The sequence below is a fragment of the Papio anubis genome, chromosome 4 (assembly GCF_008728515.1).
Source record: "Papio anubis isolate 15944 chromosome 4, Panubis1.0, whole genome shotgun sequence".
Classification (NCBI taxonomy): domain Eukaryota; kingdom Metazoa; phylum Chordata; class Mammalia; order Primates; family Cercopithecidae; genus Papio; species Papio anubis.
This window is the reverse complement of record NC_044979.1, coordinates 30,705,594-30,722,103: the sequence shown is the minus strand read 5'-3', so window position 1 is coordinate 30,722,103 and position 16,510 is coordinate 30,705,594. Positions and strand designations below refer to the sequence as shown.

General features: G+C 43.9%; 1 protein-coding gene and 1 long non-coding RNA gene across 2 annotated transcripts in view; both read left to right on the top strand.

The window, feature by feature from the left end:
- Positions 1-1,348, top strand: part of LOC116274667 — a 33,795-nt gene extending 32,447 nt beyond the window's left edge. The window contains exon 4 of the long non-coding RNA XR_004183432.1: positions 1,320-1,348. This is a non-coding gene — a long non-coding RNA (uncharacterized LOC116274667). The remainder of the gene's footprint in view (positions 1-1,319) is intronic.
- A 2,867-nt stretch (positions 1,349-4,215) lies between these two features.
- Positions 4,216-16,510, top strand: part of SND1 (staphylococcal nuclease and tudor domain containing 1) — a 438,879-nt gene continuing 426,584 nt past the window's right edge. Inside the window, exon 1 of the mRNA XM_017957142.2 lies at positions 4,216-4,749. Coding sequence (XP_017812631.1) covers positions 4,672-4,749 — 78 coding nt within the window. The 5' untranslated portion in view covers positions 4,216-4,671. The remainder of the gene's footprint in view (positions 4,750-16,510) is intronic.

Here is a 16,510-nt window from a genome sequence, read left to right as displayed (position 1 = left end):
TACCATTATATGGCCTGAGACAAATACTAAGGCAGAGCAGATTTGGGAGGAAAGAGAATTAGTTCCTTGTGAGACATGTTGAATTTGAATTCTTCAGGTGATAGCCATGAGCAGATCTGTTTTTTTTTTCTTTTGAGATGGAGTTTCGCTCTTGTTGCCTAGGTTAGAGTGCAATGGCATGATCTTGGCTCACCGCAACCTCCGCCTCCTGGGTTCAAGGGATTCTCCTGCCTCAGCCTCCCAAGTAGCTAAGACTACAGGCATGCACCACCACGCCTGGCTAATTTTGTATTTTTAGTAAAGACGGGGTTTCTCCATGTTTTCTCATGCTGGTCTCGAACTCCCAACCTCAGGTGATCCCCCGGCTTCGGCCTCCCAAAGTGCTGGGATTACAGGTGTGAATCACCGCGCCCGGCCCAGCCATGAGCAGATCTTTAGAATGTCGCTGGACAGATGGGTCTGGAGCTTAAGAGAGATTTTAACAGGAGTTGTATATATTTGGGAGTCATTGATATGCAGTCATGGGAGTAGATACGATGTCTTAAGAAGAATGTTTAGAATTAGAAAAGAAGATGCCTTCAGAAGCACCCTGAGGAACATCAATACTAAGGGGCAGGCAAAGGAGTCATCACAATGAAGATGAGAGGGAGCAGCTAGGAGATGGGAGGGATACACAGGTATAGTATCTCAGGAGAAAGGCATTTCAAGGTGCAGTGTCAAATGCTACGGAGACCTCAGCAAATTGAGGTCTGAAAAGTGTCCACTGAATGTAGTATCCAGGAGGTCATCAGTGACCTTGGAGAGAACTGTTTTGGTAAATTGGTAAGGGCAATAGTCAGAATGAGGACGGCTAAGGATTGAATGTGGTGTGACGATGTAAAGGCAACAAAGAGAATTCTACCAAGGAGATTTGCCTATGAAAGGAGGAGAGATATCTGGAGACGGATGTGGAATGAAGGAAAAATTTATTTAATTGATTGATTTTTACAAAGCAAGAAATTTGAGAATATTTAAATGCTAATGAGGCTGGTCTGAAGGTAGTGTTACATTAACTGATTGTTCACTGCCAGTTACAGATTGAACTCCTTGTTCTACTCTTTTTTAAGATTAAAAAAAAATTTTTTTTAATGCTAATGAGAAGAACCCAGGATAAACTGAGAAGCTGTAAAAACCGGAGAGGGAATGATTGGAAATGTGGAGGGGGCAGATCAAGAACTAAGACGAAGAGTTTAGCCTGAAGAGTAGGAGGGAGCTTTTTCTTTGTAATGTGAGACAAGGTAGCAAATGTAAGAAGCCATTTCCTCATTTCTGCTTCTCAGCAGAATTTCACAAAGCCCCTGACTGTGATGATGACAACTGCTATCCTGAAAGATGCTCTGAAGACAAAACAGGATAAAGCACACAGCCCCCAATGTCTGTTGCCTGAGTCAATATAGTCCATAAAAGATAAATGACCTTAGTCCTTGCCTTTCCCTGCACATAAGATAACATCTGACAGAGTTAGTGGTTCTACTTCTACAATCTATAACCATATGTACTTTAGAGTTCTATAACCAGATGTACTCTTGACACCCAAGCTTTGATGTAATTTTGCATGTAACTGAACCTCCACCTCCTGTATATAAGCAAAGGGCTGAAACACTGTGCAGGAGCAGTCTGGCAACTGCTCCTGGGCAATATGTAGTCCTTGGGCCTCAGTAAGACTTCTGGATAAAACTAACTTTTATTTTTTAAAAGCTTGATTTTTTTTTTCTTTAGCTGACAGTAACAAGGGAGAAGAGAGGAATGAGAAGGAAGATTTTAGATTTGGTAGTGGGAAATGGAGGGAGTTCTTGATGATTTTCTCTTCCAAGTAGGAGGCCTTATCACTATTTTAGAGTGTGGGAGACGGTAGAGTCAGTTAAAACAAACTCAGTAGAGTTCAAGGCTGAGCTGACTGAATAAAGAGAAGAAATTCCAGGCACTGTGTGAGGACCTATTAATTAATTCACTGTGGCACCAACCTGCAGAATTGAGTGTTTTCTCCAGGTAAGTGGTAGGTTTGAAGAAAGCAGAGAGCTATAGAGGGCCTAGAGTTGAGTTTTGACAGGTGGGCCCAAGGAAAGACAATGGGAATAACAGATGAAGATATCGGTAGGAAAGGGGCTAAAACGATGGACAGTGCATGGAGTCTAGCCAAGGATCCAGGAGAAGGCAGGGGGGAGCTGGTAAAGTGAGGGTAGTGAGTTCAGGGACTTTAAATTCTAGTTAAAGCTTCTCCTCTGTTGTCTCTCACTTGCTTGCTCTGATGGAAACCAGCTGTCACATTGTGAGCTGCCCTTTGGAGAGACCCATGACGCATGTAGAGGGAAACTGAACCATTGAAAAACTGAGGCTGTTAGTCCAGCATCTTGAGGAATTGAATTCTGCCAGCAACTATGAGTGAGCTTGGAAAGCAATCTACCTTCAGTCAGAGGAGGACCTTCAGATGAGACCACAGTCCCCTCCCCAACTGCCCTTGTCACCTTGACTGCAGCTTTATAAGAGAAGACCTGGAGGAAAAGGCAGGCAACCAGCCCAGATTCTTTACCCACAAAAACTGTGAGATAAACGCTTATTGTTTTCTTTATTATTTAAGTTTTGGGGCAAATTGTTATGCAACTAATACAAGATATAAGACAATTAACTGAGTGAGAAGGGAGAGAGGATAGCAGTTATGATCAAAGAACAAAGTGTTTGAGTTTACAATTGTATCTATGAAGTTATGGTGTTTTATCTGTATTGGAGAACGTCCTAAATTGGTGCAGAGGTCAAGTTTACTGAAGATGAGGTCAAGAAGCAAAGAGGCCAGGGTATGGAATAAGTCATGCTCATAGATATTGAAGTATTTCAGGATTATTGGCTGAAGAGTGTGCACCAAGTGTTAACAATTTCAATGAAGGACAGGGTAGGATAGGGGTAGGATAGATAAAAAGCCACGAGATGGAGAGGGGTATAATCAGATGAAACGAACCTCCACAGAGGTTATTTTATTTATTCATTTTTTTTTTTTTTGAAAAGGGTGGCAAATTAGGGATCTAAGAAGGTGACCTCAAAACTTGACCCTGGGATATGTTTAGTGCGGGAGAATTAATTTACAATCTTTTAAGACAGCAGGGTACCGAGCACTGTGGATAATGCATGTAATCCCAGCACTTTAGGAGGCCGAAGCAGGAGGATAACTTGAGCCCAGGAGACCAGCCTGGGCAACAAAGTGAGATCTCATCTCTACACACACACACACACACACACACACTCTGCCGGGCACGGTGGCGCGGACCCGTGGTACCAGCTCCAGCTACACAGGAGACTGAGGCAGGAGGATCGCTTGAGCACGGGAATGTCAAGGCTGCAGTGAGCTGTTATCGTGCCTCTGCACTCCAGCCTGAGCAACACAGCGAGACTTTGTCTCAAAAAAGCCACAAAACCAAAGAAACAAAAAGAACTGCAGGGGCAGTACGTCTTCAGTGTAGAGCCAAGTTTTACGATTAAATGACATAACACATTCAAGGTCCTTGGTTCCACATAGTGGGCATTCAACGAATATTAGTTCTCGCTAAACAGTCACTTAAATATTTGTAGGCCCTGGCTCTCCCGTTCCTTCCCCCACCTCTTTACTGGGGCTAGGAAGGGTGTCCGGTGGCTGCAGGCGCTTCACACCGGGTAGGGGGAGAGCGTAAAGCGAGGCTTTTCCCTAACGTCACTGGAGCAGCTGGGAAGACACGAGGGTCATTCTCCCCTGTATACGGGGCACGTCCTTCCTCTAAGAGACATTTATTCCTCCCACTAACAAACATCAATGGAACGCCTCACAAGCGCTAGATCCTAGCGACACAAACAAGAGCGAGACACACTCCCGATTGCAAGCAGGGCGCGCGGCCGCGTGGCGGGTCAAAGCGCACATCGGTAGGAGGTTCCACCAAGCTCTGACTTTTCCAAGTTCTCTTCATACTTTTAGCCAAGCTAAAATGTCGGAAGTCGAGTGTAGCGGGTAAGGAGATTCCTCCAGGACTCTGCCTGCGTGGCTCCACCCTCCCAGGCCGCATTCCCGGGTACAGTAGTGCCCACCTAGGTGGGCATACAAATGTGCGCCCCTGCGGCCGGCAGGGAGGGGCGTCATGGGCGGGGTCAGGCGAGAGGGCGCAGCTGACTCCGCCCCTGGGGCTCCCATGGCCCCCCGCGCCCCGCGGCCAGATGCTGACGTGTCCTTTCCTTCCCACTACACCTCCCGACATTACCTACGCCGGCTGCCCCGGAAGTCCCGCCCCATACTTAGCCCATCCTCGCAAATCAACTCTTTCAGCGCTTCCTGGAACTCGCCACCGTTTTGGGGACCAAGGGGCGGGGCTCCTCGAGCAGGGTGCCTATTGGCCTGAGGTCCGGCGGGCTTTGGGCGCTAATTGGCCGGAGGGCGGTGGCGCTCTGGCACGCTTGCGCGGCGAGTAGAACGTGTGGCGGCGGCGGAGATCGCGTCTCTTTCGTTCCGAGTCTCGCTGCTGCTCCTGTGAGCGCCCGGCGAGTCCGTCCCGTCCACCCTCCGCAGCTGGTAGCCAGCCTGCCCCTCGCCTCGACTCCCTTTCACCAACACCGACACCCACATTGACACCTCCAGTCCGGCCAGCCGCTCCACTCGTTGCCTTTGCATCTCCACACATGGCGTCCTCCGCGCAGAGCGGCGGCTCCTCCGGGGGACCCGCGGTCCCCACCGTGCAGCGGGGCATCGTCAAGATGGTGAGAACGGGCCCCGGACACCGACCCCTCTGCCTGCCTTCGGGCGGGAGTCAGGCATTGACTCCACCTCCCGCCAGCCTGCTCCGTGTCCCATATCCCCTTTCCTCTGCCCTCTTCCTCACTTTTCATCGATTCTCCGAATCCTCTCACTAGACGGAAGCAGACAGGGAGTCCCCTTGTTCCTTGCCTCCCGGACACCTTGACATCAGGGGTCACAGTGATTTCCGAGGTTGCCGCATTCGGATCTCCTGGCTGTTTACCAGGACAGATCGATTACTGATTGATTGACAGAGACAATTCGTTGATATCTGTCCTCCCACCCCCCGTCTTTCTGTTCATTTTGACATATGCTGAGTAGTTAGCAGTTTTTCGAGATCCTGGCATCTGCTCTTCTCTACGAGTACTTGGCCATCATGAAACTTTTCTGTTCCCACAATCGCTGTTACTTGACTCCCAAGTTTTCTCACTCTGTGGCCGTCTTTTCCTCTCTTTCCCTCCACCTTCTGTGTAGACCTGAAAGCTCATGATCTTTGTGTGCCTTTGACTTTTAAAAGGTTAGGCCGGCAAGAATCTTAGTAATCATTATTGTTCTCCCGTCCCTTAAAGATAAGGAGATAGGCTTGAAGAAGGCAAGTGACTTGCTTAAGGTCACATGGTGGTTTGGGTTGGAGCCAGAACGAGAGCCCAAGTGTTTGGATTCCTAGTCTAGTGCTCATAGCACTGTAGATTCTGCCTGATTTTATATACCCTCAACTTTTTGAAAATTCTTGAATTTTGAATTTGAACCTGCAAAGTTTATTTTTACAATTTACTTCTAGGTCCATGATAATTTGATAATATCAATTCAGTTTATCACCAGCTCCCAATTATCCTCCCCAAAACCCTCCCAAATCTTGGAACCTGACATTTCTTGGTTTTACCAAATTTTCTGGTTTATGATGACTGTAAACTTTTAGATGTCGTTTCACACTGCAGTTCTGACATTTCCATCTGCAACAGCAGATATCCTATGTGATGCTTTCTCACAAAGCTCCACAAGTTTAGCTGTTGTAGAAAGTTTTGAAAAATTCTATTTCAGGCCCGGTGCTGTGGCTCATGCTGGTAATCCCAGCACTTAGGAGGCTGAGGTGGGAGGATCGCTTGAGGCCAGAAGTTGGAGACCAGCCTGGGCAATATAGCAAGACCCAGTTTTTAAAAAAATTCATTTAATTATCCCATGATCTTTCACAAGATTAAAATGTTCTGCAGCTTATGTGTGTGTAAAGCCGATTTTAAGATTCCCCTCTCCCAATTTCCATGTGCTCGTTTCTTAAGGTAATAGTCTGCCACCAGCCACGATTCTTGGGATTTTCAAATGCCTTTTCCTTTTGTTTATGTATAATGGAGGGTCATAACTGATCAGAAACTGAATGAGAAGAGAATTTCCAAGATCCGCATGTATATTTCCTCCGAAATACTGACCTGACTCATGAAAGGATTATCCTAAAGTGACTCTTCTTTCATTAGCTTTTTCATTTGCACTGATCTTCCCTTCACCATAGGAACAAAAACATCTCTTGGCTGTCCGGTGTTGGGTTTGGCGGTAAGAAAGAGTGGATCTTTCTGATATTTCTCCTTGCTATTTGTGGAATGGGAATAGAATGAGGCTGAACATAGTTTTGTTTCTGCCAGTGCTGGAGGCTTTTAGGGCGTCTGGGTTCTGTGCAGTGACTGCCCACAGATTACCCCCATGGATACTGAATATCACCAATTACGTGTTTATTGTCATGTCTTGTGCTGAATATTCTGCTCATATTGTCTCACTTATAATACCTAACAAGTAAATAATGATTGTCAGGTACATTTTACAGGTGTGTAATTTGAGGTTTAGAAAGAATAGTTTAACCAAGGATAGGTACCTTATATTGGTAATAAGAGGCAGAGCTGAGACTTAAACCTGGGTCCGTCTGCCACGGCACATGCTCTTCAATATCATGCATGATGTCTCTGACTTCACGACTCCAGGGTATTACTTTATAATATGGAGGGTGGGGCCAGTGATGCATAGCCACAAATTGCAGGAAAGTGAAGCTGTCTATAATTGAGAAAAGATGAGATGTTACTCCTTGTTTTGTCCAGGAGCCGCTGTTATGGTAAGTGACTTCATTTGGTGCTTATGGTCTTCGCATAGGAGTATGGTGTGGAAGATGGTTGAGTCTGGGAAGTGGCATATACAATTCAGTGATTTGAGCCATCCATACTGAGTATAGATTGCACTGCCTTCTCTGACCACACTACAGGGGATGGGTGAGTTACAGGCAGGGATTAGGGGAGGGAAGCTGAGTGAACTGCAGAGTGACAGGCAGATTTGTGCCAGGCTTAGAAGCCTTGTCTGGAATGAAAAATTGACCACTGGCAAATTGCTCTGTGTGAAGCTCTTCTGCTAAGCAAAGTTGTATTTTCCTGGAGAGTAATAGTTTCCATTGCTACTAGGAACTGCTTTGCAAGAACTCTACAAAGGAAGATGGAGCTCTGTGACAGATGAAAGTGAAAAAGAAATAGTTTGATGAATAGGAAAACAGGAGACACTACTTTTCTGCCTTTTGGGAGAGAGGTAGAAATTGGAACACTGACCTACGCTTTTCATTGTGAACTCTTTGGATTTATCTGGACTCAGGCTGAGCTGAAGGTCTGAAATTGTCTAGGGTTGGAGTTTGCCGCTGTAAAGAGGAATAGTCCTTCCTCTTTTTTTGGCAGAAGAAAGTGTTGTAGGGCCGTGAGAGGTACAAGTTTCTTCTGGTCTCTGCTTTGCTATCCCATTAAGTCCTACATTATTTTGTTTAAGGTTGAAGAACTTGGGAATCCAGTTGTAAAACACTTTGACTAATTTTTTAAAAACGAGGGTGATGTTAACACCTGTGTCTGCTGTTGAGAGTGGGGGTGAAGGAACAGAGTTGGTTCTGGAATATTTAAGGAGGAAGTGGACAGTAAGTTGATACAGACATTTTGGAGTTGTTCTGTTACAGAAAAAATCAGTAAAGATGATGGAAAAACTGAAGATGGATTTGTATTTTCTGAGTTGGGATGAGACTTGGAAATATGTGGGTGGCCAAAATATAACCTGGATAAATACGTGTCTTCTATCAAATCAGATCTTATTTTCTCGAAACCCTGAAGGATTTAAAATCTAGGTTTCTTTGAATAATTTACTTGATATTCTTTAACTGCAACAGAATATTGTCAGCAGATGTTAAGTAGATGAGGTTGGGAGAAGTGTTGGGGTACTTAGTATAATCGAGTCACCCCCACTTAGCTTAGAAATGGCTATTTTCTCTGGTTTTACTGACCTGGTTTACTCTCTGTTCTTTTCTCTTTGGATATGTTCACATTTATTGTCAAGCGTTTGCAAAAGCAGAATGAATCTTGAATTCTTGAATCTTATATGCTTATCGGAAGCAGCCATGGAGGCAGCATATCTTATCCTGCTTATGGTGTGGAAGGCTAAAGGGAGGACGGACAGTGCCAAAACCCAGTTCCCATTTCAACTTACCCTCCCCCACCGACTTACTTGCCTCAGAAGGGGAAAGGAATGCCTCTGCCAGTCTTTTGTTTTATACTAAGAACCATGATTCTCACTGGGTGACCAAGGCAAATTGACACAAGGGAGGAAAGGGCCATAATTTTCTCCTTCAGTGGGACTTGTGCTGTCAGGTTGTTGTAAAGCAAGATGTAGACTTCTTGCCGGGTAACTTAGTGGAGATTCCTTCAGTGTACAACCTCTAGGAAATGCTACCTATAATTTAGTTAATTATAGCTAAATGTTTCTTAGGTTTCTTTCTTTTTCTTTTCTTTTTGTCTTTTTCTTAAGACAGAGTCTCGCTCTGTCGCCCAGGCTAGATTGCAGTGGCACTATCTTGGCTCACTGCAACCTCCACCTCTTGGGTTCAAGCCATTCTCCTGCCTCAGCCTCCTGAGTAGCTGGGATTACAGGCGCGCGTCAGCATGCCTAGCTAATTTTTGTATTTTTAGTAGAGACATGGTTTTACCATGTTGACTGGTCTTGAACTCCTGGCCTCAAGCTGTCTGCCCGCCTTGGCCTCCCAAAGTACTGGGATTACAGATGTGAGCCGCTGTGCTTGGCCCCTTAGGTTTCTGAACTAAGAAGTGTGTGTCTTTGAAAAGTTCAGTGGGGGTAGAGTAGTTTGTTGACCTGCTCTTTCCTACGTGTACTTAGCTCATGCAGGAATGTTGCGGGAAGTCAGGGACCCCGAACAGAGGGACCGGCTATGTTGAAATATTGGGGGCGGGTTCCCCCAATTCAGGAAAAAACAAACAAAACCCACCTTTCCTAAGCTACTTGAAATATCCTTCTACTATTCCAAAGGATAAGGTAGCTGAATAATAATATTTTAGAAGGGCCATTTATAAAGAAGTACATAGGCCAGTATGGAAGGCTTTTCCCCTGTGGTCTTAAAATGCCCATTTCCCGGCAGGTAAGCCTGGTAGCTTTTAATCAAGATTGTAAGTAAAGGAACACTAAATTTTTACTGTATCTTAAAGGTTTTCTGTCATTTTTCTGTCAAAAGGAAGCACCTATCTGGCTCTAGTTATGTTAGCAGTATGGTAACTAATGAAACAGAATCAGAAGCAATTATACTTCCTTTCTTTCCTGAACAAATATTTATTGATCATCTGCTATCTGTCAAGCTCTCTCTGGGCATTGGAGAAACAGAATTTAAAAAGTAGATCAAATTTCTGTCCTTGTGGCTTATGGAGGAGTCAGACAATAAAGAAGTTAACAAGAAATAAGCATGATCATACAAGATAGTGAAACCAGGTAGGGAACTGGGACAGAGTGGTTGGTAGTAAGGGAGAGGGTGGGTCCTTTAGATACTGTGTTTAGGAAAGAATTCTCAGAAGATGGCATTTGTGCTGAGATCTGATGGACATCAAATACTAACCATAAAGGAAGTGCATTCCTGGCCAAAGGAACAGCAAGCGCAAAGTCCCTGGGGTTTCCACCATTGATGATTTCTTCTTCTTTTTTTTTTTTTTCTAGTCAGGATTTCACTTAGTTACCAGGCTGGAATGCAGTGGCACAATCATGGCTCATTGCAGCCTTGAACTCCTGAGCTCAAGGGATCCTCCTGCTTCAGCCTCCTGAGTAGCTAGGAGTACAGGTGCGTGCTACCACACCTGGCTAATCAGTGACATGAAGTACACTGAATAAATGTTAAGAATGGGAGGCTGGGCACAGTGGCTCATGCCTGTAATCCCAGCACTTTGGGAGGCCGAAGCAGGCAGACCACCTGAGTTCAGGAGTTTGAGACTAGCCTGACCAACATGATGAGACCCCGTCTCTACTAAAAATACAAAAAAAATTAGCCAGGCATGGTGGCATGTGCCTGTAGTCCCAGGTACTCCAGAGGCTGAGGCAGGAGAATCACTTGTATCTGCGAGGTGGAGGTTGCAGTGAACTGAGATCTGGCCATTGCACTCCAGCCTGGGTGACAGAGTGAGACTCTGTCTCAAAAAAAAAAAAAAAAAAAAAAAAGAATGGGAGACTGATAAGAAAAAATACTTAGTCATAGGCTTGTTTCTAATAGGATTAACACTAAGATCTTCTGACTATCAGCTAGTCCTGTGTATTCCCAAAGTCACTATTTTTCTTCTAATTGAGGGAAAAACATGGATGAAAAAAAAAATGCCAAGAGTAGGCTTAATAAGAGCTAAATAGCATCTAGAACTTGTCGTTGTTTATGCTTCTGTTAGCATTTTGTTACTAGGTGGAATTTACTGCTGCTGTAGCCTCTGGCAGTACTTTTTTGCCTAGTTAGTGAAAAACAAAGTAGCATGCATCAGGGATCAAAACTATCTATCAGGTAAGAACTGGCTCACCCACCCTGTGGCTCATTAACCTGGGTGGGAACTTCTGAGGTCAGTGACTAGTTCTGGCAATAGTGGGCAAATGATTTGGTGAAGTCTATGCCCCCAGTTTACTTCGAGGATGAAATTTGGGTAGCAAATGAAAATTGTGGTTTCCGTTTGTAGGTTTAGCAGAGAAAATTGGCCAGGTTATTGAATTGAGGTAACAAGGTTATCTAAGGCTTGTTGTCCACTCACTTCTGAGCATAGGCTAGCTACCCATCTGACAGATGTGGTTCTAACAGGGGAGTCTTTGGAGTCTGGTCTTTGGATTTATTTCGTTTCTCCAAGAAGAGCATAGGTACTGTAGGAAATTTTGTGCCGTTATGAGGGAAAAGAAATGCAGTAAAGGGATTCAACTGTTACTGGGCTTATCTGGCTTTTCCTCTTATTTCTTGCTGGGAGATGGGTACACACTTAGTTTCTATTGCTACTTCCTCTCTTGGGAGACTGACATATGCTTTTTGCTTTTGCAGCGGACATTTATGTGGAATCACAGGTTATGAACATTTGATATAGATGGAATGTTACGGGATTTCACTTATTTTCATTAGACTCAATATGATAAATTAATAATCTTTTTCTTCACTCTGATGTTTAAGAAAAAATGAATAGTGGTTTCAGTTGGTATTTTTTAAAAGTTAGGAAGTTAAGCAACTTATGGGAAAAATAAAATTAATTAAAATGTTGATGTCATTTTCAGATGCCATTTTTGAAATGTGTAATCTATGATATAAACTGGCTTGGCACATTTTCTTCACTTATATGCTTATCATGTGTGATTTAAGGTACCATCTCCTCCCTATTCCTCAACAAATTTTGAGGCTCCTTGAGTTCTCAGTTCTGTTTATTTGGCCAGTAGTCTGCTTGGGACGGTCTTGTAGCACCAGCTTCGTGTGTAACAAGAGGAATAAAGGAGATTTAAGGCATCTGTGCTTAAAGTTAGTAATCTAATTTATTAACTTTGTCCCTGGGAAGCAGAGTGTTAGAGAGAAGAGACCATTGGGCCAGAAGTCAGGGGACACAAGTTCTGGCCTGGGTGCTGCCATTTGGGTAATGTTGGGTAAGATATTCCACCTCAAACTGTCTTAACATGAGGTTACTGGATGCATTGTCTCTAAGCATCTTCCAGTACCATAAGGCTGTGATTTTATAAGAAACCCTGTGTTACATTTCATTTAGGCATGCTGAAACAAAGCTGAGAAATCTCATACCTTAAGGGCTTGACTTTGAATTGCTGCTTATCTTGCATAAAGCAGATTTTCTGTTCGTATTCTTTTTTTAAAAAAATCTTTATTTTGAGAAAGCAGGTTAGTGGAAATACGGTTTTCTGATGTGGAAGACCAGAAAGTTAGAATGAGACTAAATGATTGAATGGTGGAGTGGATAGAAGATAGATAGAAGTAAGGGGAGTTCTTGGTTTCCTTTCAGTAGTGTATGAGGATAAACCAGTGGGAGTGTTGCTTGAGACCCAGAGGAACATGGTTCTGGTGGATTTTATTCACCTAGTCCTATCTCTGCTTCAGAACACCCTGACATTTTCCTGGTGCAGCAGATCTTGAATTGAGAAAGGAAGGGGAGAGGAGGGAACTTAGGGAGCCCCTGGCTCATAGGGAGAGTCTATCTTTTCCTGCTCTTGATTGGGAGTGTGCAGGCTAATAGGGTCCTGAGCTCTGTTCTTGCTTGGAGCCAGAACATCTGATATTCAAAATGCTCCAATGAGCATTTCCTTTGAATATTATGTTAGTGTTTCAGATTTTGGATTTTTGGATTAGGGATGCTCAACCTGTATAGGAATCATTTTAATCAATTCTTGGCAGTTGCTCACATGGTTTCTTTACTTTATTTTTTATGGTAAACTTTAAATCCTTTCTGGGAGTAGATTCAGAGTGAGAGAAAGGAGCCCAGTGATTTCCTAAACAGGTCATCACATCAGGACAACCTAGAAGACTTTTCCCAGGCATTGAATTAGAAGCTCTGGGACTGGCCTGGAAAGGTCATTTTCAAAAAAAGCCACTCCTAGGCTATTCTGAAAGAATCAGTTTGGGATTGATCTGGGGCTGGCTTGTGAGATCCACTGATCTTGTCTTCTGTACTGTTTATAGTTGAAGGGTAGGACATGAATGATAAATGAAATGTATGTATGTGGGGGTGGGTGCACCAGAATTTTATGAGAGGAGGATAGTGGTTTCTCTCTCTCCGCATTTGTCTTGATGGTTCCCAGGACACTTTGTTTTTAATTTGTGGCTCAATATTGGGCTGGGGTCCTCAGGGTCCACTTATAGTGACTCAGATGCTATTCCTAGGTCACAGCTGACAGCTGAGAAGTTGTTTTATATGCCTGATGTAGGCCATATGCTCATTTTAACACTCATCTGCCACTTTTCCTTCTGTTTGCATAGATTCCCAGGATCTTCCTATAATTTGGCACCAATAACTTGGCACATTATTTCAATGGAAGTCTTTAGTGTCATTTACAAAACTAAGATTTTACATTCCTCACTTTCTGTTCTTGCAATCCTGAGGAGTCTCATCCTTAGGCCTTTTGGATCTCTCCTGTTTCTTATTCATAGGCCCATTCTTAACAACACTAAAACTGCAAATGATCTACTCAGTGGTCTTAGTCTTTGTATTTCACTAGCTTGTCTAATATGGAAGTAAAAATAATTCTCAGGTCTTATGAGGTCCTTATGATTAGGGGTCACATTTACAGTTCCCTTGATGGCCTTTTTCATTTTGGTCAACAGTTTTCCAGTTTATCCTGGAATTCCTTCAAAACGTTCAGGTGGGTGTCATCCAGTGTTAGTAATTGAATAATTGGTATTTCTATACTCAACTTGCTGTTAAAATTTCAAGCAGTAGAGAGGTATGAAGTCAAAAACAAAAATCCCTGGCTGGGCGTGGTGGCCCACGCGTGTAATCTCAGCACTTTGGGAAGCCGAGGTGGTTAGATCACTTGAGATTAGGAGTTCGAGACCAGCCTGGCCAACATGGCAAGACCCCATCTCTACTAAAAATACAAAACGTAGCTGGGCATGGTGGTGCGTGCCTGTAATCCCAGTTACTCGGGAGGCTGAGGGATAAGAATCTCTTGAACTCGGGAGGTGGAGGTTGCAGTGAGCCAAGAACACGCCACTGTACTATAGCCTGGGCAGCAGAGGGAGACACAGTCTCAAAAAAAAGAAAAAGAAAAAAACAAGTCTCTCTGTCTGCCCTCCTTGCCCCTCAGTTTTCTACCATTCATTCTCATCCTCCCAGCAAATGTCAACGGTATATTTGCTTCCAGAATGTTTCATACAGATACATACCCTCTCCTCCTTTTTAAAAGAAACTGAAATAGGGTCAATCTCTTGTGTGTTTGGCAATTTTCTTATTTTAGTAAGTTGTCATGACTATCTTTCTGTCATAGATCTACCTCATTCTTTTTTAATGGTTGAGCAGTATTCCACAGTTTGGATGTATATTATCTATTTTTCTGTTGATGTATGTTGTTTTTAGCTTTTCATAATTCTAAGCACTATTGCACTGACAGAACTGTATATCTCTGTGCTCTGATGCTAGCATTTGTATAAGATAGATTCTAAAAGTGCAGCCACTAGTACCTTTTTTGTAACCTTTTTTGTTTTTGGTAGTGGTTGGGGTGCTTTACTTGTACCTTACCTGTTTATTTCTTACAGGTGTCATGTTAGATAAAATTTAGGGTAAAATACTGCTTAATAGTTCATTACTCAATAGTTTTTTTACGCTTGGTAGTTTTATTTCCCCGATAAGACTATTCCTGAAAGCCACTTTACCTTTTCTATAGAGCGCAGGGCCCACCCAGCACCTGGGCCTTGGTAAATAATGACAGTTGTCCCTTGATATTTGGTTCCAAGACTTCCCCAACCCCCCAATACCAAAATCTGGAGATGCTCAAGTCCCTTGTATAAAATGGGATAGTATTTGCACATAACCCATGCACAACCTCTTTTATCTTATTTTATTTTATTTTATTTTTTGAGACAGAATCTCTCTGTCACCCAGGCTAGAGTACAGTGGTACAATCATGGCTTACTGCAGCCTCAACCTCCTGGGCTCAAGTGATCCTCCCACCTCAGCCCCCTCAGTAGCTGGGACTACAGGTACATGCCATCACACCTGGCTAATACATTTTTTGTGGAGATGGGGTCTCCCTATCTTGCCCAGGCTGGTGTTGAACTCCTGGGCTGAAAATGATCCTCCCACCTCAGCCTCCAAAAGTGCTAGAATTATAGGGGGGTGAGCCACTGTGCCCAGGCTCCTGTATGCTTTCAATCATGTCTGTGTTACTAATAATACCTAATACAGTGTAAATACTATGTAGATAATTGCTATATTTTATTGGTTTTTAATTTTTTTTATTGTTGCATTGTTACTCTTACTTTTTTTTTCCTGAATATTGTTGACCCATGGTTGGTTGAATCCACGGATGTGAGGGCCTACTGTACTTCTTTTTTTTCTTTTTCTTTTTTTTTTGGAGATGGAGTCTCTCTCTGTCTCCAGGCTGGAGTGCAGTGGCACAATCTCGGCTCACTGAAACCTCCACCTCTGCACCTCTCAGGTTCAAGCGATTCCCCTGCCTCAGCCTCCCAAGTAGCTGGGACTACAGGTGCATGCCACCATGCCCAGGTAATTTTTTTTTTTTTTTTGTATTTTAGTAGAGATGGGGTTTCACCATGTTGGCCAGGATGGTCTCGATCTCCTTACCTTGTGATCCGCCCACCTCGGCCTCCCAAAATGTTGGAATTACAGGTGTAAGCCACCACACCTGGCCTTACTGTACTTATTAATTGGTTGCTCACCCCCCCCCAACCCCAGGTGTCTTAAGGTCTTAGTACTGACAGGTGGAGTAGGTCCCTTTTGGCTTTGTTTTTGTCTGCTTTCTCTGGGTCCTGGAGAGTTCCATGACTAAGGAAATTTTTGACGTCCTAAAGTGCAGATGACAGGTGGAGGTGAGAGGCAAAGTCACGTGAGAGAAGTCTGACTTTTTTCCTATTTGCAGGCTCATAGCTTTTCCTCTTTTTCCTTTTTCTTCTTGGATAAGAAGGTGGTATGTGATATTGTGATGTAAAAAGAAATATATATCTGGTTGTGGTCTTCTTGGCACAGAGCTCCTAAAACTCTAGTCATTTCTTTTTTGCTTTTTTGGAGACAAGGTCTCACTCTGTTGCTCAGGCTGGAGTGCAGTGGTGCGATCACAACTCACTGCAGCCTCAGCCTGCCGGACTTAAGGGATCCTCTGGCTAATTTTTGTATTTTTTGTAGAGACGGGGTCTCTCTGTGCTGCCCAGGCTGGTCTTGAACTCCTGGGCTCAAGTGATCCTCGTCCCTTCACCTCCCAAAGTGTTGGGATTACAGGCGTGAGCCATTCTGCCCAGCAAACAAGCCCCCTTTGAACCACACTTGAGTTAATGAGTGACTCTGGGGAGCTCCTAAGTGTGAGTGAGGCCTGGTTGCTAGAGATCATGTTCAATCACTGATGGCCAGTGATTTAATAAATCATGCCTGTGTTACCTCCTTAAATGATGGGGTTTGGAGAGCTTTGGGGTTGGGGAAAAGGGGGAGGTGCTGAGAGGGTGGTGTGCCCAGAGAGGGTATGGAGGCTGTGCACTCCGCCCCCCATATATTACCTTAGGTATCTCTTCCATCTGGCTGTTCCTGAGTTGTATACTTTTATAAATCTACTTACTAGTAAGTAAGCTGTTTTCCAGAGTTCTGTGAGCTATTCTAGCAAATTAATGAACTTGAGAAGAGGCTCATGAGAACCCCTAATTTATAGCTGGTCAGTCATTAAGGGTGGCTTGAACTTGGCATCTGCAGTGGGGGGAGTCTTGTGTGA